Raw genomic sequence first — 21,632 nt, 5'->3', positions numbered from 1 at the left:
GCTGTTCAGTGGCCTGTGATTGGGTGTGTTGGTGGTCCCAGTCCAGTTACTAATACATAGTTTTCAGTGAAAAAATAATCCTTTCTCCACAACTCAGCATTTTCACAGCATTGTCAAGTGATCTTGGGATCAAGTCCCACCATCTCATGAATTTCACAGACTTTCTGTTGTTTTCTTTTTTGTTCAGCTTAAGCTTGAAATCTACAGCTGCACCATCCCAACACCAACTTTTTTCCAGTGTTAATCTTGAAGTTTTCATTGTTTGCTGTACTTCTGCTTTGGGCAGAGGGCAAATCCAGGCCAGGCAATGTAGAGAGAGTACTCCTGGCTGGAAGGAAAGGACTTTCTAGTGAAGCAAAGCTGTTCAAGGCACAAAACCATATCCAAGACCAAATGTCCATACAAAATGTGTCATATCTGTGTCTTCTTCCTTTAAAATATGGTAGAAAATTCCTGTGAATTGGCCTGCAGCTAACCAAACAGTAAATGCAGTTTGGGAATCCTCTTGCTTTAGCAGACAGACAACTTTGGATGCCCAAATTTGCTCACTGTCTGGGATTTGCAGCCTCAGCCAGAGATTGATTATTGCCTTAGGGAACTTCTGGTCCCAGTCAAGATGGAAAGAACCTGCCTGGGTAAGAAAGCTGGGCTTTGCCACCAAGAGAATGCAATCATGGTTTAATTTAAGCTTCTGAAATCTGCTGCTATTGGCCACTGAAGCTTCTGAACCTGGTGGGCCACAGCCTTAAGATGCTAAAATTGGTTGGCTGTTCCCAAGTTGCCCTGATTTGATTTGTTGGTGCCCCACAGTGCCAAGGTCAGATCCTGCAGCCCATGAGATGCTGCCATTCTGCAGCAATTGTCTGGGGGTTTTTATTTCATGGTCAAAAATACCAAACTGACAATGTAGAATATAGATTAATTTTATCACAGTTCTTTCCATGACTTTGTCAGTGTTTATAGTGCACTTCAAAGACAGGAAATGCTTCCTCCACCCCCTCCCAACTTACTCAGCATTTCTAAGCATTGCATGTACGTGTCTGGACTCCACATTGTGAAGGAAGCTGCTTAAATTTGTTATCCACTAGGCATAAAATTATAATCCCCTTACCTGCTGATTTTTCATCAACTCCCTGTAGAATAGAAAGCCCTGACTCTCTTCAGGGACAAGAGTGTCTGGAGAAGACTTGATCGTTTCAGTCTAGAGGTTTAAACACATTTACAGACTTCCTTTGTTAAATGTGGCTGATTCATTTAAGAGGTTTATTCTCTAATCAGATTTGTTCTTTTGGAGTTGTGTGTGGAATCTTTAATAGTGGCTGTTGTTCAAGGCTTCTGGGAGCTGGGCTTTCTGAGAGGAGAGGAAATCCTCCTTCAGACTAGTTATTCATATAATTGTTTAATTTTTCTTTTTAAGATCATCTGTACCTCATTCTGCAGCCCAGGCAGTCCATCAAGTTTTGGCAACTGTTGCTACAAATCAAGCTAAACAGGTATTTTGATATAGAGCCCTTTCCCTGTGGAATACTTACGTGGGCATGCTCAGTAGAGTTTGGGGTTTAATTTTCATAGCTTGCCCTGCAATTCTTGACAAACCATTTCTGTATCTGTGACCTTGACAGTGTGATGCCAGGCATATCTTATGTTATGTCTTGCCTTTTCTCACTTCTGAAGACCTGCAGCTTTCTAATGGCCACACCCTTGCTGCAGTGATGGTTGGAGCTAACAGCAAAGGAAGCTGTGTTAGGTAGTTACAACTAAATTTCACACACACAAAAAAAGAAAGTTACAGGAAATCAGGGGAGAGAGTTCTTTGTTACCCTGTTATTCTACTGAAAATATTGCTTAATAGTTGACAAGCTGCTGGGTTTTATATCTATACATCAAAAAACCCCAGTGCAGAAGTCTTTGTCCTCTGAAATCATTGAGCTGCTGCCCACAGAGGCTTGCTGACTTGTTGAAAAGGCTGAGGACTGACCCCCTATTTAAATGTCAAGACATAATGGGCCCAGGAGTGCAGAGCTCTTCTAAGTGCTGCAGCCACCCACCTCTATTTTATTCTTAAGTCGCTGCATGACACTGATAATAGCAAACCAAAGTCAGAAGGACCTTTGTTAATGGACAGACTGCACTGACCTGAAGTGGTGCTGTGTTTTTAGACACCTCTGACAAACTCAATGAAGAGCCAGACTCCACCTTCCTCTGTGTGTGCACCCCCTCCTGTGGCATCCACAGCTGCTCCAACATCATCTGGCAGCAAGATCTCAGGTAAGTTGTCTTTCTCTTGTGGAGATGGAAATAAGGCCTGGATGTCTCTTGCAAGATGTCAGGGTGCACAGTCCAGAGAACAAGGATACTGAGGAGATTTGCCTCCACTGAGAGGTTGCTGTGCCATTCTTGAGGGGGAGAATTTGTAAAACAAAATGGTACAGAAGTGCAGGAGAGTGGTTTTCTATACTCCCTGTGTTTTGTCTGCTCCTGCATCTAGAATTTAATGACACAATTCCTTGTTCAGAGTGCACTCAGGGCTTGTAACTCTTATCAGGGAATGCTGAAAGTACATCTTCCACAAGGCTACTGTGGCTTGACAGCAAATTAAAAGCAGCTCTTTTGTTTTTAAAACATTGAAATTTTAAACATTTAAAATGTGATTTTAAACATTTTAAATGTGCCGATTTGATTTTTGGCCACACAGCATTATAGGAGTACCTAAACAAGCTTGATCTAATTCCTGTGCAGGATCTATTGAGCAGGACCAACTTCAGAACCAGTTCAGACACAGGGATCAGTCTCATAGAGTTGGGAAGCTTCTAAAGAAAGGAATGCTCAGTTTACGACTTAACAGGGAAAGAGGAAACTTCAGGGAAAGGAAGCAATTGATTTTTAATGTGTATTAGATAATAATGCTTGCATTGGACATGGTTTTATAAGCCTCTTGCATAAATGTCTGCAATCCATCTCTGTTGGTCTTTTGCCTTTAATCCATGGATGTAGGTTGCCTCTTAGCCAGGGGTAAGAAGCAGTAAAAATAGCTAGGAATCATATTTGACTTGGCAAATGCTTCTTAAATTTTGGTTTATTGAAAATGTCAGCTCCTGAATTTGATAGCACTTCCTTTTGATTAGAAATTCATTAAGTTACAGACTGTGTGTGCAAGCTAATCTCTGCTTTTCTAATAGATAGATGACAGGATGCCTTGTTTATTTTTTTATTTGTAAATTTATTTTAAAAGTATATTTATTTGTTGTTCTTGTAACTTACAGGACAAGGGACAGTAAAAACAGTTACAGCTGTTTCTTCTACTGTGACATCAGTACAAGCAACAACTTCACAGCTTAACAAAACATCCTTGTTTTCTTCTGCAGGGTCTGTATGAACATTAAGATTTCTTTGTAGTTGACATTAAATATGAGTATTGGCTGTTACAGCAGGTGTTGCCTACAAGCTGTGCAGTACTGGAAAATGGCACCTGCAAATGTTAGACTGGGAGGGCAGGGGTTGTACCAGAGTCCTTTGAAGACCTTGTTTGTGGAAGCCTGAGTGAGGTCTGAAGGTCTTTGAGGCTTTGACACAATATCATGTTGCTCTGAGAATTTTCAGTGTATAACTAATCAAGAGTAAAGGATGACTGGCTTGCTTTTGGGTTTTATCTACAGTGGACTCATAAACAAATTCCCTGTTAGGGCTTGAAATATGTACTGATGGTCACACTCATTGAATTACTTCTTCATTTTAATACAGTAGAACAAATTTTGTGTTTTGGCTTGGAAAAAGTAATCAGTTCATGAAGGTGACAAGAGGGGCCCCAAGCCATCTGGTGATATCTGTTACATAACAATAACACAAAGCAAGGCACATGTTATGAACATACAGTTACTCTGAAATCTCTCTTATGGAATGGTATTTCAGGGATAGCAAAAATGTTTATTTGGTTATATCTTATGTTTAGGGGAGAGGGATAATTCCTTAGGAATGATTGTTTGAAATTCTGCATGTTTACTGGTCTACCACTCGAGTGAATTTCTCTGTGAAGTTGGCAACATTAAGTATTTCAGAATACACCCACATTCAAATGGGTGGTTTCTTCCAGCCTTACCCATTTCTCTGCACTTTTTTTAAGTGGATACTACCCAAATGCTTTGCTGGTCTCTTCAGAGGGCTAAAAGAGTCCTTTTGAGTGATGGAAATTCAGATTCAAAAAGCAAACAACCCTGCCTTTGTCCCATGTGCAGTGCCTCAGTGTGTAAACCATATGCTAAATACAGTGCTGCTGTCAGTGATGTCTTAGTCCCATGGCCTGACTTCTGTATCAGCAGCTGGTCTTTGAGAATCAGAGAAGGCTTAAAAAGCCTCAGGGAATGAAGATCTCTGCAAGACTCATTATGAAAGATCACAGTATTTTTGCAAGACAAAATACTTTCAGTGTAAAATAGTCATGATAACTTTTCATTTTTGTCTTGCTATGAGTGATCTCCTTTTTGATGGATGGTTGTATCCAGTCATTCCCTTCTGCACATGCACTGATTCTTCCCTTTTAGCTCTTTCAAACTGTAGCTGCCCCTGTGGTTTTTCCTCTCACCAGTCTCTCCAAATCCATCAGATTTTGGTGCATGAGGAAGAAATACACAGCAGAAAGGATGAGGATGGTCAAAAGAACTTTGAACCCTGACTCTCTTTAACCCTCTAGAAGCCTTTTCAGAGAGGGAACAAATGGAGCACAGTGTGTGTGTGTGCTTCTCTCTTCCTGTTAATCCTTGGAGAAACTGCTCCTGTGTGCCTGGCTTTGTGCAAGTCTGTACTGGAAATCTGAGCCTTAGAGTTGTGCTCATCATATGGATGGAAATTTCAGCACTTTGAGCTAAGTCATTCTTCCCCTTTCTCCCCTCTCCTCCTAGGTCTGTGTTTAATTTTAGTGGTGTCACATCAGCTGCTTCATCACAGACGCCTCCCAGCCTCGCTCCCTCACAAGGTTAGTCTGGGAGAGTTGTGCAAACAGCATCTCTTCCCTCTTAACAGAGTGTTTACTCTTCCTAATCCATGTGGTTCTTGTTCTGTGTTGCACTTCTATTACTAAAATTGCAATAGCATTTCATACACATGCTGGGTTCTCCCCTGTAATACACAGAAATCTGGGCCACCCACCTGTCAATTAAGCAAAATATTTGTTGCCAAGAACATTAGGAGGCACTAGTTTATGAAAAGGGTAACATCTGTAGTCATTTCCTCTGCTGTTTTTAATCTGTAGATTTAAAGTTGCTGAGGTGGACTGACATAGAACTGTTACCCAGTGAGCATTTAGCAATCAGAGGGAAGTGCTTGGAACGGCTTTGTGTTGCTTCCAAAATTGAAGTGACAATACATAGGCTGCCTTTCCATGTCATAGGTAGACCCTGCTTGTCTAGTCTTATTAAAGGGAACTGATAAAATCTGCTTTGTAATATTTTTGAAGCTTTCTGCCTTTAATTTCAGCCTTGCAGATGAGATCATACAGTTAGAAAATTTGCTCCCAATGTTGTTGGTTCCTCTGATAAAAGATATCACCTCTTCTTACAAATCTTGGCTTGTTTCTATCCTTAGACCATCACAGCTACAGTAATGCTACTGATACTCTTGATGTTAAACAGAGAGAATGAGGTGGGCTTAAAATTTGGAGATGAACATAAAAGCTTAGGTAAATAACACAGATGAACCAGGAGTGGGAGGTACAGGAGGCAGACTTGAAAACCACAGGTTGTGTGAGGGCAGGTACCTCACTCTGTTCTGTGAACTGGTAGGAGCACCTCTGTCTCTAATTGGTAATGGAAGAATTGCAGAATTTAATTTCAGGGCCTCAGAAGGAAAATAAAGCTACATTATTGAGTGTCAGTTACTTAAATATACTTAATGTAGAGGAAAACACAAGGATAATACCAGATCTGGTAAGAAGCTTTTGCTCTTTGTTGTTTGATCTCCATGCAGATTTCCTGTACTTTGTCCAAACACCAGTGAAGTGTTTTCTAGTCAGAATTTATTTGGTGCACAGAAATGAAATGACAGTACATGAAATAAAACTAGCTCAGTCTCCCTTAAAACTTCAGCAGTTTCACACTGTTGGACAGCAGTGTAGGTTAGAAATGGAGCTACTTTGGTAATTACATTTGAGAGTTTTTCTCTAGTTTTTCAAAGCTGAAAACAAGCTGTATCAAAACTGGTTGGTGGTCTATAAATAGCTGAATTTGTAAAGAAAGATTTGATTTTGTAGAAAACTCTTCAAGTGTCAGAAAGTGTTCTTATGACCTTAACTGTTCTGAGCCATTGGTTTAAAAAGAAAGTGCTGTAGTAAATGTCAGGAATTTTTTACCTGAACCAAGTAAGAAGAGGTGAGAGTGGTGTCAGTAGAAAATGATCTGTAATAACCAGGTCTTTCATGTTTTTATCAAACTGCTGAAAAAGAAATAGGAGCCAAAGGCTGGAGTTGTCTGCACTCAAAGAGAAGGATGGTTAAGTGGAGGCTGTGATGTGACAGTGACGGTGTTTGTCACTGCCACTCTAGCCATAAAGGCTTCAGGTGTCACTGTTGTGTCCTGAATGGATGTGAAGGTTGCAGTTACCTGATGGACAGAGGCTTTACAGCTTTGAGGCAAGAGCACTGACAGTCTCTGAAGCACTAAAATGGGCCATTATTGCAAGAATGATAAATGAGCTTTGCATACCCTAACTCGATTTGTTACCTCTGTCTCTCTCACTGACAGCTCCTGCAAAAGAATCAGCCCAGCCAGACTCATTTTTGTTTGCTGGGAGTTCCAAACTTGGAGCAATTCCCGAGGCCTCCTCCTTTGTGTTTGGGTCCCACAAACCAGCAAGTGCTCCAGGAGGTGTAGTAGGAGGTAGCTCCTCAGCAGATGGCACCCAGTCAACCAAAGCTGCTGCAACATCATCTTCTGCTCCCCCCACAACCTCTGGCAAGTTGGATATTGCTCCATCCAAACCAGGAGATCACTTGTTTCAGGGCAACCTAGCTGGCGAAACTCTTGGGAGCTTCTCAGGACTACGGGTTGGTCAAGTAGATGATAATTCCAAGACCATCAGTAAAGCACCACCCACCAGTGTTGCAGGAACACAGTCAACTAAAGTGTCTACAATATCTTCTGGGTTTAATTTTACTGCTCCCCTGACTTTAGGAAAAGCTGGAGAAGCTGCTTCAACCTCAGTCACGTCAGCTGGCTCATCATCCCTGTCCGTCAGCACCAGTGCCACGGGCAGTCTCTTTGGCAATGTCCAGTTAACCAGCACAGGGTCTTCTGGGGTGTTTAATCTTGGAAGCTCTGGTGGCAGCAAACCCACCTTTTCATTTGGTATTCAGCAAACAAACAGTATGAGCACTTCCACCTCTGCCCCTTCTACTCTCCCTGCTTCAGCATCCCTCTCGTTTGGAGGTTTCTCAAGTTCATCACAAACTGCTGTCCCTGCTGCAACTTCCACTAAGTCTGCAGGGGATGCCAAATTACCACCTGGGTCAGAAAAAACATCTGAAAATGAAGCTGGAGCAGCTGGGTCTTCACCTGCAGTGCCACAGCCCCAGGCACAGCTCTCAGAGCCCCTTAAAGAACCAGCCTTACCCCAGGCCACAGCTGGGGACGCTGTCCCAGAGGGCTCTGGGACCACAGTGGCACCTCCTGCCCCTGACCCCGTGGCTGCTCCCACCTCCACCAGTGATCTGAAGGCCCCGGTGCCTGCTGCTGTCTCCACAGCTGCCCCTCCAGATCAGAATGTGTCAGCAGCAACCTCCACAGCAAGTGTTGCCTCTCCTGCCTCTCCTGCAGAAGCCACAGGTGCTCTGGCTGCTACCTCTGATGTTACTACAGGTGTGCAGAGTCCAGCTGTTGGTGCCTCTGTGTTTGCCCCCACTTCTGCAGGCTCCTCAGTGTTCTCTCAGCCACCAAGTTCCAGCTCTTCTGGCTCAGCATTTACCCAGCCTGCTGGGGAAGCTGCTGCCACTCCTTCCACACCACCTGTTTTTGGGCAGCTCCCAGCAGGTACCACAGCATCCTCTCCCTTTGGGCAGCTCACCACCAGCACTCTGTCCACGGCCACTGCCACCAGCCAGGCTGCCACCTCGGGCTTTGGTGCTTCTGCTTTTGGCACCACCACCACGGGAGGCTTTGGCCAGCCAGCCTTTGGGCAAGCACCAGTCTTTGGACAACCTGCAAGCAGTTCTTCAAGTGGCTTTACCTTCAGCCAGTCTGGATTTGGGACAATGCCAGCCTTTGGCCAGCCAGCAGCTTCCACAGCAGCCTCGAGCAGTGGGAATGTTTTTGGAGCCCCAGCCAGCACCAACAGTGCCAGCTCCTTCTCCTTTGGCCAGCCAGCCAGCACAGGGGGGGTGCTCTTTGGGCAGAGCAGCCCTCCTGTGTTTGGGCAGAGCACTGGCTTTGGGCAGGGGGGATCTGTGTTTGGGAGCACTGCTGCTGTCACCACCACCACGTCCTCTGCTGGCTTCAGCTTCTGCCAGGCCTCAGGTAAGAGCAGAGTGTTGTCCCTGTCCCAGTGCCCTTGGAGTGTATCACTGGGGAAAGCAGGATGGCATTAATGCCTTTTTTCCCCCTATGGCACCTGATGGGTCTCATTTTTTTGGTTTGGTTTTGTTCTGTTTTCAATTAGTAAGAACAAGAGCTGCAGTGGATGTGAGAAGCAGACTAATGGTGAAGGCAAAAGAAGCTTTTGCTCTGCTTCACTATTCATTAGCAGGCCTCTGAATGTAGCCTTGTCAGCCAGTCCTGCCTTCATTTTATACTTACTAGTCTGCCTTAATTTAATTTTGAATTACATATTATCCTGCCTGTTGCACAATAACTGGAAGTGTTGTAAATTGTTGCATGAAAGGGCTAGAGTAGCTCTGAGACCATAACCAAGGCAATGAATAAACACAGATGCAGCACTTCTTCAGTGGCCTGCACTGAACACATGCAACAGTGCATGTACAGCCAGGTGTAATACTGTGCCATCAGCTAGGATGGCCAAAATAAAAAATTAAGCCCTCAAAGTGATAGGTTTGCAGGGAAAAATCTGTTAAATCCACTTCTGCATTTGGAAACATCTCAAAATTAAATATAGCAGTAACAGGAGCATCAGTTGCCTCTCCACACAGTTAAATTGGATTCTTGCACAGACCAAACCTCCTTGGTCAGTCCCTTTTTGTTCTCCACATGCTCAGTATATTGTTGGGGCTTTTCCAAAGGTTTTTCTGTGCAACCTTCAGAGAGCTCCCAGGGAAAAGTGACAAGTGCAGAGTAATAATGGAGAGCATGTATTTCCAATGAAGAAAAACTAATTAGGTTCATTTAATTAAAAATGATGGCACTGCAGGCAACTGCTTGCTCATTTTAACTACAGTAGAAGAGAATAGTTAAATGGTGGGAAGTGAACTCTGCTCGAGAAAGGTGTTCCTAATTATAGAGATGCAAGTTTTATTACAAAAGGCACATTTAAGTGAACTGGGAAATGGAAAGGGGAGTTCTTTTTTTAATCAAAACATTTCATTATCTTTAACAGGAGTCTTCAGGTAACAAAGCTCAGATCCTCTTTACACTAGGGCAATAAGAATGCTCCAGTGCTTGTGCACGACTTGCAGTATTATTGTAGCCATGTTAACAGAAATCCAATTCTCTTCGTGTTAGTAACAATCCCACGAGTGAAAAGGCCTTCTATTGTCTGTTTTTAAGTTGGCCAAAGAGAGAATGAGAATGACTTCTGTATAAACTTTCAGTGTAAATTATTATTTGTATGTTGGTACATGCTTTGTATTTGTCCAGCCTGGATATGTTTGGTAACATCATTTGTATCCCTGTGTTTTGGCATGGAAGACCTGTCCTTATCCTGTCCTGGTCTTACACTCTGGTAATAGTTTTGGTGGTTAATTTTTCTTTTTTTCTCTTAGGTTTTGGTTCTAGTAACACAGGTTCTGTGTTTGGGCAAGCAGCAAATACTGGAGGCACTGTCTTTGGCCAGGCAAGTATTTATGGCTTTTTGTAGGGCTGTTACATGTGGGGGACTTGGTCGGGGTTCTCTATTTCTGATATATTTTTTTAAAATACAGTTTGATGTGTTAAATAAAATGTGTCCCAGTCTGTACTGGAGATATTTGCTGTTGTGGTAAGCACCAAAGCAGCATCTGCATGAGTACTCCAGGGGGCATGGAGACACAAACATTTTATCACATGCAAGATAAGATAGATGCAGTAAGTCTCCTGCCTTTATTCCATGCTATGTGGAAAGTAGGGCAAGTGTAGGGCAAGTCTCAAAGGCATTATTCTGTGCTGTGGACAAGATTTAAGACAGACTTAAATAAAATTTCATGGCATTCCATTTTGGAAGGTGATTGCTGGCAGCCCCTTCAGACATCCAGAGAAAAGGCCCAGGCAAAGCAGCCTTGAGGGGAACATGTGCTGCTTTGACTTTGCTTAAATCCCTTTTTTGTCCTTTTTGTGTTCTAGCAGCCATCTTCTTCCAGTGGAAGCTTGTTTGGAGCTGGAAGTGGTGGGAGAGGTGGAGGCTTCTTCAGTGGTTTGGGAGGAAAGCCAAGCCAGGATGCAGCCAATAAGAATCCCTTCAGTTCCTCCAGTGGAGGATTTGGATCTGCAGCTTCCCAGAGTAAGTGAACAAAACAAGAATACAGAATGTGCTGTGATTTCCATCTGCTTTTGTGAGCCCATCTGCTTTTGTGCTGATTGTTTTTGAATAAATTCTGTGTTAATATGAAAGGCTTTGAAGGAGTAACCAGTGCATGTGTGATGTGTAATCCAGAATTTTTCTTCTAGGTTTATAGAAAACAAGTAGGGAAGCCATTGAAACAAACAAGCAGATGCAAGAAGTGTGAATAATATCTATATTCTGTAGACAATTCTTGTCCAAATCCTTCCTTAAAATGAAATACTCAAAATTCTTGTCACTGAATTTCTGCTGCCGACTTGGTTGGAAGTTAGAAAGCTTTGATCATCTCTCATTGCCCTAAGACTAAAAATTGCAACGAATCAATATGAGAGGGAGAGAATTTTTGTGAACCTCTGCCTAAAAATTAATGTCTTTATGCAGCACATGCAAGGTACTTTATCAGAATTTGCTGTGACATATGGATAGGCAGGTAGGAAGCACAAAGAGGGGGAAGCAGTGGCTGAACATGAAAGTTGGGAAACAAAGGAAAGCTGTAAAATTAGTGCTACAAGTGGTTAGAAGTAGCACTTCAAGCTTTAAGAGAGAAAATCCATTTATTTTATTACATCTTTAGTGATCCATTGGGATTAATGGTTGAGGTCAGTTTTCTAACCTTGCTGATTTAATCATTTAATGCAGTTCTGGGGTTTGTGATGAAACAAAACAGATGGTTCACCAGAGAAAAGCTTTGGTGGTTCTGTGTCCTGCCTCTAGATGCAAAAACTCCCTGTAGGCTTATGAAGGATGAAAGAATGAGTTATTTCTCAGTAAGGCTGGAGAAATCTGGCTCCTACTTTAAGGTCCTGTTAGATAATCTTGTGTAGAAATATCTGAGCATTGCCAAAACATCTGAGAACCTTTAACTTGTGGTTTGCTGATATTTGTGTTGTCTGGAGAGACTGATTGTAGCTGCTGGGATTTCTCACTTGAGGAATTGTCTTTTCCTGACTGGGGCACAGGATGCATCTAAACAAATCATCCCTCCTGGTGATTTACTAGTTTGCAGCAATAAAGGGTTGTTAGTGGTCTATCAAATCCAGAATGGATCTTGGTGCAACTACAAAGTCCTGTAGGAATTTGGGAAAACTTGGCTTCTCCCTGTGTTGTTGTCAGTGTGATGTTCATTGTGTGCTTGGGGCTTGTGGAAAGAAAAGTCATTTTCTTTTCTCCTGCTTCAGCTAATGAAATGCAGTGTAGAATATTGTCTGCTCTGAGTATTGGCTGTTTATAAATATTCTTCATCTCCCCAGATTCTTCGAGCTTATTTGGAAACAGCGGAGCAAAGACTTTTGGCTTTGGCAGCTCCTCCTTTGGAGAGCAGAAGCCTACAGGCACTTTCAGCTCTGGTGGTGGAAGTGTGGCCTCCCAAGGCTTTGGGTTCTCCAGTCCAAACAAAGCAGGTACTTTGGGAAAGCACCCCCTAGGACAGCCCTCACTGTCTGGGAGTTATTTGCTGTTCTACACTTAGCTGTCCACAGCCTGGACTCGGTGCACGGACGAGAATTGTCTCTGAACAATAAATGAAAAATAACTAATGGCTGAGTGAATGGAGCTTTAACTGGTGGGTCCAAGGCTGAATTTTACTCTTTCTTATGCAGCATCCTCAGGTGTTCATTCCAAAAATTCCCATTGCACTTTAAGAGCTGAGAGCTGTGTAATTTAGTTCTGGTCTTATGTTCTGTGAAGTCAAGAGTACAGAACATGGAACTGAATACATTTTTCTTATTTTAGATACTTCCTTGGAATATTATCTTACAAGCTTTGCTCTGGGTTTTGTAACCTCTTTTATCCCCATTTCACCATTTAAAATAGTGGAAAAAGGAAAGTGAAACATGTTAATATATGTTGCTAAAGAGAGTGTTTGCTGACCAGAGCTTCAGCCCCTGGGATAAATGCTCTTAACTTCCTAGAGATGGAGGTAACAAAATATCTGATCTGCATTTAAATAATTCAGGCCTAGCATTTATTTTTTTCCAGACCTTTTGTGTTTACAGCCAAACAGTATCCATTACCTTGGCATGGACTGGAATTTCACCCTGGGTATTAAAAGGTGCAGTGGTATCCCATCCTCATCCCTGGTCAAGTAAAAGAGCAGGTGTTCTTCATGTTCCACAGTGAAACAAGCCAATAATATCAGCAGATGAACATAGAAAGAAATAATCTGGGTAGAAATACATTCAGAGCTGCAGGAGGCAGTTAGCCCCTGAACAGAAATTGCCAAGAGCAGAGATAAGTTCTCAATTCCCTGCGGGCAGTTCCACTGACCTGGCATTTAATCCTTCCATTTTAGTTTCCACCACTTAAACCAGAATTAAATCATACCCTACCTCCTGAATCTTTGCATCCTGAAGCACCTAAAACCCAAGTTTACATCTACTCTCTGATCTTAAGAGATGGGGGAGACTTGCCAGTTGCAGTTTTCTTTCATGCATTCAGGCACTTCTCTTACCCATATCTCTTGCAACAAAGCACCCTGCAGGTTGGAATTAATTCTATAAATTGGTGTCCATATGATAGGATGAACACCCCATTATCTACCTGCAAAGCTGCTCTTTGTTTTCTCTCTCTGCCTTATTGTTTATGTGATATTCCTGTCCCCTTTTTTGCCTCTGTTTTGCTCAGGTGGCTTCGGTGCTGCTCCAGTGTTTGGCAGCCCTCCCACTTTTGGGGGATCCCCTGGGTTTGGAGGGGTGCCAGCATTCGGTTCAGCCCCAACCTTTTCAAGCCCTCTGGGCTCAACGGGAGGCAAAGTGTTCGGCGAGGGGACGGCAGCAGCCAGCGCTGGAGGATTTGGGTAAGCCAGGGAAAACAGCCTGCTTGCATGACAAGGTTCTGCTTGGTTACCTCTGCTTTGACATGAGGAATATGTTCTGTCACTGACTGGTAAGCGCAAACTGTCCTTGGTTTGTTTAAAAGACAAAAATATTAAGGTATAAAACTAAAACTCGCACCCCAAAGGATGTACGTGATCATTTTAATGCTGGTAACTCCTGTGTTGAATCTTTAGCTTTAGAGATGTCAGCTTGCAGCTGTGTGAGGAAATGCAGGGGTATTTTCTCTGTGTGCATTTCTCTGTGTGCAAATCTAGGACTACAAACTATGCCTAGCAAAGAAAATAACAATTATTGTTATCTGTTACTCTGTCCAGACACTTTATCCTCAGGTTAGATTTGGGCTAGAGATGCTAATGAGAATTCAGGCTGTTCTCTCACCTGTGGGATGAGGCACTTGTAACAGTCTGTGCTCCCAGAGCTCTTCATATTTATCCCTCCCTGATTGTTTTTACCTGTTCCTGTATCCCCTAAGCCTGTGCTTGGCACCAGAGCAGACAGCACATCATTCCTTGCTTTGTTCAGCAAATACAAAATTCCAAACCTTGCCAAGCAGCTTCTGCAGGAGGTAGCAAATGCAGTTCTTCAGCATTGTGACCAGCATTGTACTGCAGTTACAGTCAGACTGAACAGAGCCAATTAAAAAGAGAAAAACTTCCAGTGAGGAGAGGAAACCGGATGTCTCCCCAGTTTTGGTGTTTATAAACTTCACAAGTGTTTGTCTCTCTGTCTGGTTTCAGGAGGAACTGCCCTTATGTAAGGCACAGGGGAGCATCCAGAAGTGTGACTTGTTCATTCCTGTGAGGTGTGGGCAGGTACCCCTGAGCTGGGGCAGGCTTCAGCCAGGTGCTCCTGCTGTCCAGAAAGTGCAGCAGCTTGAGGAGTCCCTTTGGAAAGTGAAAATACCGGCAACTTAATTAAATCTTAAAAGAAGGATGTGTTTGTAGGGATGACTTAGCTTAAATCAACTGCTAGTTTGTTCAGTTCCAACATCCAGCCATTGTGCTGCAGGATTTTGTACTGAGACTGGATGTGCTTACTGAGAGCTTAAAGATAAAATGGGATTCAGAACAAGCAGCATGTTGATGGAAAAGAGGTCTTGCATAAGCAGTCTGCAGACTCAAGAAAGATAATTCAGTGACTTCACTTGTGGGAAGTTTTGACATTTTTTTCTCTACTAGAAAGGTACAGACTCAGTCTGATATTTTCAGAGTTCCCTGAGAATGTTGATTTTTAAAACTTTAAAAGAGTGTGCAAAATTCCCAGGCATCTTTACAAAAATCCAAATCTCACCACAAAATGTTGAGCTATAGTTTAATTCTGCAGTGTAATGTAGCATCTGTGCAGGACTTCCTTTTTGCCTTTCTCTTGAAGTGAAACTTTAAAAATCCCAATTCCAAAGAAGTTACTTGCAAGTACATGGTGTTGTATTAGCTCCCAGTTCCTGAGAATACTCTGCTGACTTAAATACATGTGATTCATACTGCTTCAATTCTGAAAAATCTGCATCACTCAATAGATTATGGGGGCGTCAGAAATAGAAACCACTACACTTCTTCAGAGCCTGCAGTTCCAACTGTTAGTGGGCAAATAATGTTTTGCTTTTATAAACTAACCTCAAGTGTATCTCAGTTGTGTTTTGCACAGCAGCTTTACAAAAGACCTGAAAATCTGGGCAAGATAGGTTGGATTAAATTGTTACCAGGCAATGACTGCATTTCATGTCTTTTATGTGTCTGGAAAAAAAAATCTGTCCATATTAAGCTGTTTCTTACTTAAACTGTGTGCAGCTTTTCCCACAGGCCTCTTCTTGTTGAAGCTGAAAGGAACAGTTTGAACCACAAGTTTTCTTGTCACTATTTTCACCTCTTCCTTACACAAGATAGACAGGATTTGTGTCGTAGCATGGTCCTGAGAAGATGGAGCACTCTAAAACCTCTTGTTCTAAACACATCACCCAATCTTGCTTCTTTTTTAAAAAAACTAAAAAAATATCTGTTCTGCTTTTCATGAGAAAAGCACATTTGTGGTTCTGAGAGGTGAGAAGCCAGAGCAGGAGCAGAGATGCAGAGTCACTGGAGTGCCCCTGGTATCTGCTGCTGTGTGTGGAGGCAGTGTGCACACTTGGCAGTGTCTGGGACAGGAGAGGTGATGTCCTTTGCCAGGTGAATTGCTTGTCACATTGCTACAAGGGCTGTCTTTTGTCTGCAGAGATAGCTTTTGATGTAGGTCTGTGTTTTGGGTTTTTTCAAGTCTCCTGGATGTGGATGGATGGAGAGGTGGGTTAATGTGCTGTCAGGTTGTGTTTTAAGTGAGAAATGACAGGAGTTTGTGTGAGGCACAGCCTTGCAGAGCTGGCACACTGTGACATGTCCAGCTCTGCTCAGGCTGCTGCTGGGGTTTAGGATTGTTGTGCACTTGCAGAGCTTTAGCAGAGCTTGTCATTTGGAAATCTGCATTTTGCCCAGTTGAAGTTAAATTTGAAGGTTGTTCTTTGAGAACACTTCTTCTGTTCAGAATGGAAGGAAGGGCAGAGGAACACTGCGTGTCATGGTCTCATTAGTGTGTCACACCAAGAGCTTTGTGCTGCCTGGTTGGACAGAGTGGGTGGAGAAAGACACATTTTCTTATATAAAAGTGTTTCTCATTTCAGTCCCCAAAGGCAATTAGGGAAGTGATTAGTTAGAGGTGGTGGGGAGAAGTGCCAGGTTGGTGCAGATCTTCAGGGAAGCACTGGAACCTTGTGTGGTTCAAAATAGGCTGGGGGGGAGAAAGGAATTGAGAAATCTGCATATTTCTGGGCAGTGGGGAAGATACCCTCTGAAATTTGGGAATCTGAGCTCTATATCTGGGCTCTGCTTTGTGCTCTGGCTTTGAGCAGCTCACACCAATTCTGTGTTTGCTGCCCTGTTTGTGAAGCAATGCTGTGCTTTTGGTGAGAACCACACACAGGGGTGAATTAAAATATTCCATTTGATGGCTGGAGTTGGTATTTCCAAGCACTTGAAAACATACCCTGTGTGTAAGCATGAACATATTTGCCTGGTGTGTGTCAGGAATGGGAGCTGAACAGACCTTGCTATGTACAATACTCTCCCAAAGCAGGAAATCTCTTTCCAAAATGAACAATCATTCATATCAGCTGGTCCCACCTTTTGATGTATCCTCATTTAAGGGGTGCACTGTTATCATGGGCATGGGGACAAACTTCCAGTGTAAGTGAGAAGATGTTTGCAAACTGAGATTTTCTCTTTAAACCTGCAGGTTTGGTGGTACCAGTAACAACACGGCGTCCTTTGGCACCTTGGCAAACCAGAACACGCCCACCTTTGGCTCCCTGTCCCAACAGGGCACAGGCTTTGGCACGCAAAGCAGTGGATTCTCAGCTTTTGGGACAGGTGGAGGAGGTAGGAGAGGCTACAATCACCCTAACAGCCCCCATGTCTCTGGTTTTCCCTGGAAATTGGGTGGGAATTCTCAAAAATCTGTCTGGTGCTGTAGGGAAGGCATCGTGTCCAGGAGAATGGAGGTTCAGGGTGGGGTACAGCACCTTCTCAGCCTTCAGCTCCTAATTCCATCCCTGATCTGCTGGGTGCAATGGCAGCACATCACTACTGCTCTGCACACCTCATCTGATTATTGCTTTTCACCCCTTTTTCTGGAGCTGCTCTTTCTCCTCAAAGGAAAATACAGAGAATTAAGGAATATTTCTTCAGTACCCACTTGGGTATCTGTGCTGTAAGTGCTTAGTGTTAGAGGAATATGCACTGAAAAATTGAGCTGGAACACCAACAGCCAAATGTTTTTGTGCTGCAGTTCAGTGAAGCCACAGTGATTTAGGCAGGGCTCAGAGCAGAGCCCGTGCAGGGCCACGTTCCCTGGTGGCTGCCTGACACCAGGGGCCTGCATTAAGCACAAACCTCAAAAAAGCAGCTGAGGGAGAGAGGAGCAAACCAGGCACATTGTCTGCAGGGCTGCTAATGAATGACCTGGCTGATGAGCAGTGAAAGCCAAGCTCTCTTAGGAGGCAGGCAAGTCACTTCTCTTGTAGATGGAGATTTGACTTTCATTGTTTGCCCATCGCTTTTTTCCCTGGCCTAAGGCAGGAAAGAAATATTTTTCAATCTGTGTGTGGGAGGGGACATTTACTACAAATCCTAAGCATTCATTTTCCCTTTTACCAACTATTTTTCTATCTTGCTTTTCTTTCAGGGTTTGGTTTTGGATCACCTAACACGTAAGTACCATTTTGTGTCTTAACTCTTCCTTAAAAATAGGAATTGAATCAGAATAATGAGTGGAGTGGTTTACAGGAGCAAACTCTGAAAATAGCATTTAAATACTAGCTCTGATTTCCATTTTGGTGATGCTGCAGAGGCCAAAGTCCAGGCTCTGCATGTGAGCTTTCCAGAGAGGTTTACCTGTCTCTTAAGAGAAAATTTTCACTTGGATCATGTTCCTTCTCCACCTCTCAGGGACATGATGTGTGTGCTTGAGCTGTGTGTGTGAATCAGGAGTCTGCTCCATTTATCAGATTGAAACAAGGAATGAAATAAATTGGAACTTTGGTGGCTGAAGTGAGATGATGATTTACAGTTAAAGGTTAACTCTGTCATCTGCTCTGCCTCTGCCTGGATGGATCCCTTCCAGCAAGTTTCTTAAACTTTGTTTCCCTGTCAGATAGAGAGAGCATGGATCTCTGCAGATGGCAGGCTCTAGAATAAGCACAATTATATCTAGTCAGTGTGTGTTGCTGCAGGCTCAGGTAAAAGAGGCTGGAAATACTTGTGTGTGCTCCTAAAAAGCTCCTGGTACTAGGGAGACTGGAGGTTTGATTGAGAGATCTGCTGAATTAATGCTGCCTGAGGGAGGCTCTAGCACTCACTGCTGTGGTTTTCTTTTTATCTTGCTCCACAGATCTTCCTCTGGATTTAGTGGATGGAGAAGCTAGGGACATCCTGAACTCTTCCTGTAGCTCCTGCATTCATGAGTCACCCACATGATTGAAACCCAACCAGCTTTTCTTCTAAATACGAGTTCTCAGACTTTTTTTTTTTTAAGAAAAAGATTTCGCTTATTTTTATGCAATACTTGCTCTCGCTCTATATTAAACTATTTTATCTGGCTTGATGTTTTCTGTGGTGGAAGGGTTTATTATCTCCCTGCATCAAGAGGAGATGGATGTGTGCTGAGCTCAGCTTTTTCTTGTCCATCCCTTGCCTGCACAGGGCAGTAGCTCCAGTTGGTTCCTGACATAAACCAGCACATTTTTCATTAATAGAATGCCTGATTATCCCAGGCTCTGAAGAAGGGGCTGAGGTTTGCCCTGCTAATTTTAAGTCTAGGATGGGGCACATGCTTATCTCAGTGAAGTGCTGAAACTGAGTCATGTGTGAGCCAGAGGCTTAGTGGAGAAATAGGAAATTATCTGGGAAGAAGCTGGCAGCGTGCAGAGCACGTTCCCATGGCAGTAACATTCAGCAAAGAGGTGGGAAGTAAAAGCTCTCCTATTTTTACCTTTCTGTAAATCTTACAGAACTCAAAAATTGGAACTCAGGTTCTGGGGAAAACTTCTGGCCCTGGAAGCAGACACATGACCTCCATCTAGAGCCATTAGTGATTTTGCTTTTTTTGGCTTTGATTGTTGGATTCTACTGTTGGATACATTTTTTTTCTAACAGAGGTGAGATTGTGCTTTTTTTCCTGTAGATTTTGGCTTTAGTCAATTTCATTTGTGAAATTCTCATGTGTTTATACTTGAACATACTAAACAATTTTTTTAAAGAATGCCCCCAAGTCTTCTGGCCTAACACTTTTTCTATTTGATGCATCTGACCTTCATGAAACCTCCAAATGATGCTCTGTGGATAGCATGTTTGAAATAGCAGCTCCTGTGTTAGCAGATTGGATGGGGTTTTCTCCTTGGTCCTATTAGGATGTTTTGGGGAGTTCTGCATTTTCTGTTTTCAGCAGAAACATTCTAATGTTTCTTTTTCTCCTTTTCTATCACATGATACGATGACAGGTGACATTTTCTGGTTTGGTGGACATGTGATCATTTTTGGGAATTGTAAATAATTGGTAACTTCTTGTTTTCATATCCATTATAAACTACTTATATTTTTCAACAGTTCCTGAAGAAATTGTTCTTTTTTTTCAAATCAGCCTAAAAATGTTTTCCTAATTCCTGTCCTTGCTGAGCCAGGTGTCCTTCCTGTCTCTGCACCTGGGAACTATGTTAGGCAAGTTTCCTTTAAAAATGAAGAGATGTGGGCAATTTTATTAGCTGTGGAGAGGTTTTGCAAGGCCATGGGCTCCAAGGCTTTTCTATATGCCCTGGATTTCACACCCTGGTGTGCCATGGGTCATGTTAGAGGCAGCACTTTGGGGATTTGGTGGAACCTCACTGTCCCTTTGGGGGAAGAGGGAGAGTTCTGGTGATCCAGGGACCACAGCACTGGGACAGAGAGAATACTCCCAAACTGGCTGGTGTGGAGGTGAAGAAAAGCTGGAGATGGATTGAAGCATGCCCTTCCCAGTGTGTTCTCCTTGACAAGACAACATTTCTTAAGGCCTAGAGGTGACACTGCTGTTGTGCTTTCTTTCCTCTTTATAAATAGCAGCTGGCCCAAACCATTGACCTTAAATTCTTTGCATTAATCTCCCCTCTCTGTGGCATGTGACACCTCCTCAGAGGCCATATCAGCTGTGCTCCCCCAGATAGCTCAGAAGCCTCTTGCTATGGAGAACATTGGCTTGGTAAGAATGTGGTGTTGGCAGGCTGAGCCTTTTAAAGTTTCTCTTTTGGAATGAAGGGAGCAGTTGGGGGTGTCCCTGCTCTGCTGCTTGGTACCTGTTTAACTCCTGTGCCTTTAGAACTACCCCAGAGCCTGACTGAACATACATTTTCTTGCAATTGTTCCCAAATTCTGGCTGAAACAGCCCAGCCCCCTGAACTATCTGCCCTTGAGAAGCAGGTGCTGCTCCCTGTTTCCATAGCAGCTGCTGGAGGAGCTGAGCAGCTCAGGCTGATCGTGACCAAGAGCCCACAGGAATATGCACAAAACCCAGCAGAGTCTGCTCTGGAAAATCTGCATTTTCATTAGATGACTCAAGGAGTTGGTGAGTGTGTGTGGCAGTGGCTTGGTGGCTGCCAGAGGCTGTCACAGCTGTGTCACCTGTGCTGAGTAGCCTCTGGTCATGAGGCCTGTGTCCAGTGCTCTGGGGGTGGGCATCCACCAAGGGGTAAAGCTGCCAATGCAGAAAACCCCAGGCTTGGTAGTCCTGGGGAAAGAATTAAAGGTTTGGAGTCTAACTCAGTAGTTTGTCCATTCTGGTTAATCCTTGGATAGCCAGCAGCCCTCACTCCACTGTTCTGGAGGAGCTTTGCCTTCTGTGCCTCTTTTTTTTCCAGTATGAGCAAAAATCTTCCAAGGCTTTATCAAAAGCAAGATCTTAATTATGTCTAATGAAAGCACACACTTATTTTCCCCTCCCCTGAGACCTCAGGGCAGTGGGAAGCCAAGTGCTGGAAGGGCTCTGCTGTGACAGAGCACAGGGCTGGTGTCACTGGTGGGTAGAGGAACCTCAGGCACAAAAAGGATCTCCCCAAACCCATGGGGAGACCAAAACAGGGATTTCTGCTTCCTTGAAGGCTAAAAGAGAAAAAAAGATAAAAGCTTTTTTTTCTGGAAAAATAAGGCCAAACCATAGCTTTGTCACAGAGGTAGAAAAATTAATTACTTAAATCTCATATTTGAAAGGCTTTGAGGTTTAATGCTTGATATTTCAAAATGTGGTCTTGGCCATATCCCTCTGTCTGGTTGTGTCTCCTGGGAAGGACAGGACATCATTCCCTTGGCCCTTCTGTGCCACAGTGGGGAGGTGACCAGAGGACAAATGCCAGCGGCATCCTGCTGTTGTTGAGCTGGGAGGGGATGGCAGGGCTGGAGTCCATCCTGTGCTGCTGGCTCACATGCCTTGGCCTGCCTGTCCCCCACAGCCACCCTCCTGCCTGGGGCAGAGCTGATGTGGCCCTGACCAAAATCCTGGCAGTGGGAGGAACCTGACCATGGGCAGGAAGGGCTGCTCAGCCCCTACAGGGGATGTTCA

At 43.6% G+C, this 21,632-nt stretch overlaps 1 protein-coding gene across 1 annotated transcript in view; it reads left to right on the top strand.

Moving 5' to 3' along the window:
- The window catches only part of NUP214 (nucleoporin 214), a 41,272-nt gene extending 22,622 nt beyond the window's left edge, over nt 1-18,650 (top strand). Inside the window, exons 25-36 of the mRNA XM_014307122.1 lie at nt 1,418-1,493; nt 2,160-2,268; nt 3,264-3,366; nt 4,896-4,969; nt 6,732-8,498; nt 9,917-9,987; nt 10,473-10,629; nt 11,940-12,089; nt 13,312-13,483; nt 16,785-16,927; nt 17,733-17,757; nt 18,438-18,650. Coding sequence (XP_014162597.1) covers nt 1,418-1,493; nt 2,160-2,268; nt 3,264-3,366; nt 4,896-4,969; nt 6,732-8,498; nt 9,917-9,987; nt 10,473-10,629; nt 11,940-12,089; nt 13,312-13,483; nt 16,785-16,927; nt 17,733-17,757; nt 18,438-18,471 — 2,881 coding nt within the window. The 3' untranslated portion in view covers nt 18,472-18,650. The remainder of the gene's footprint in view (nt 1-1,417; nt 1,494-2,159; nt 2,269-3,263; nt 3,367-4,895; nt 4,970-6,731; nt 8,499-9,916; nt 9,988-10,472; nt 10,630-11,939; nt 12,090-13,311; nt 13,484-16,784; nt 16,928-17,732; nt 17,758-18,437) is intronic.
- The last annotated feature ends 2,982 nt before the right edge of the window (nt 18,651-21,632 follow it).

This window comes from Geospiza fortis, unplaced genomic scaffold (assembly GCF_000277835.1).
Source record: "Geospiza fortis unplaced genomic scaffold, GeoFor_1.0 scaffold27, whole genome shotgun sequence".
Lineage (NCBI taxonomy): Eukaryota > Metazoa > Chordata > Aves > Passeriformes > Thraupidae > Geospiza > Geospiza fortis.
This window is presented reverse-complemented; position numbering and strand designations above follow the sequence as displayed.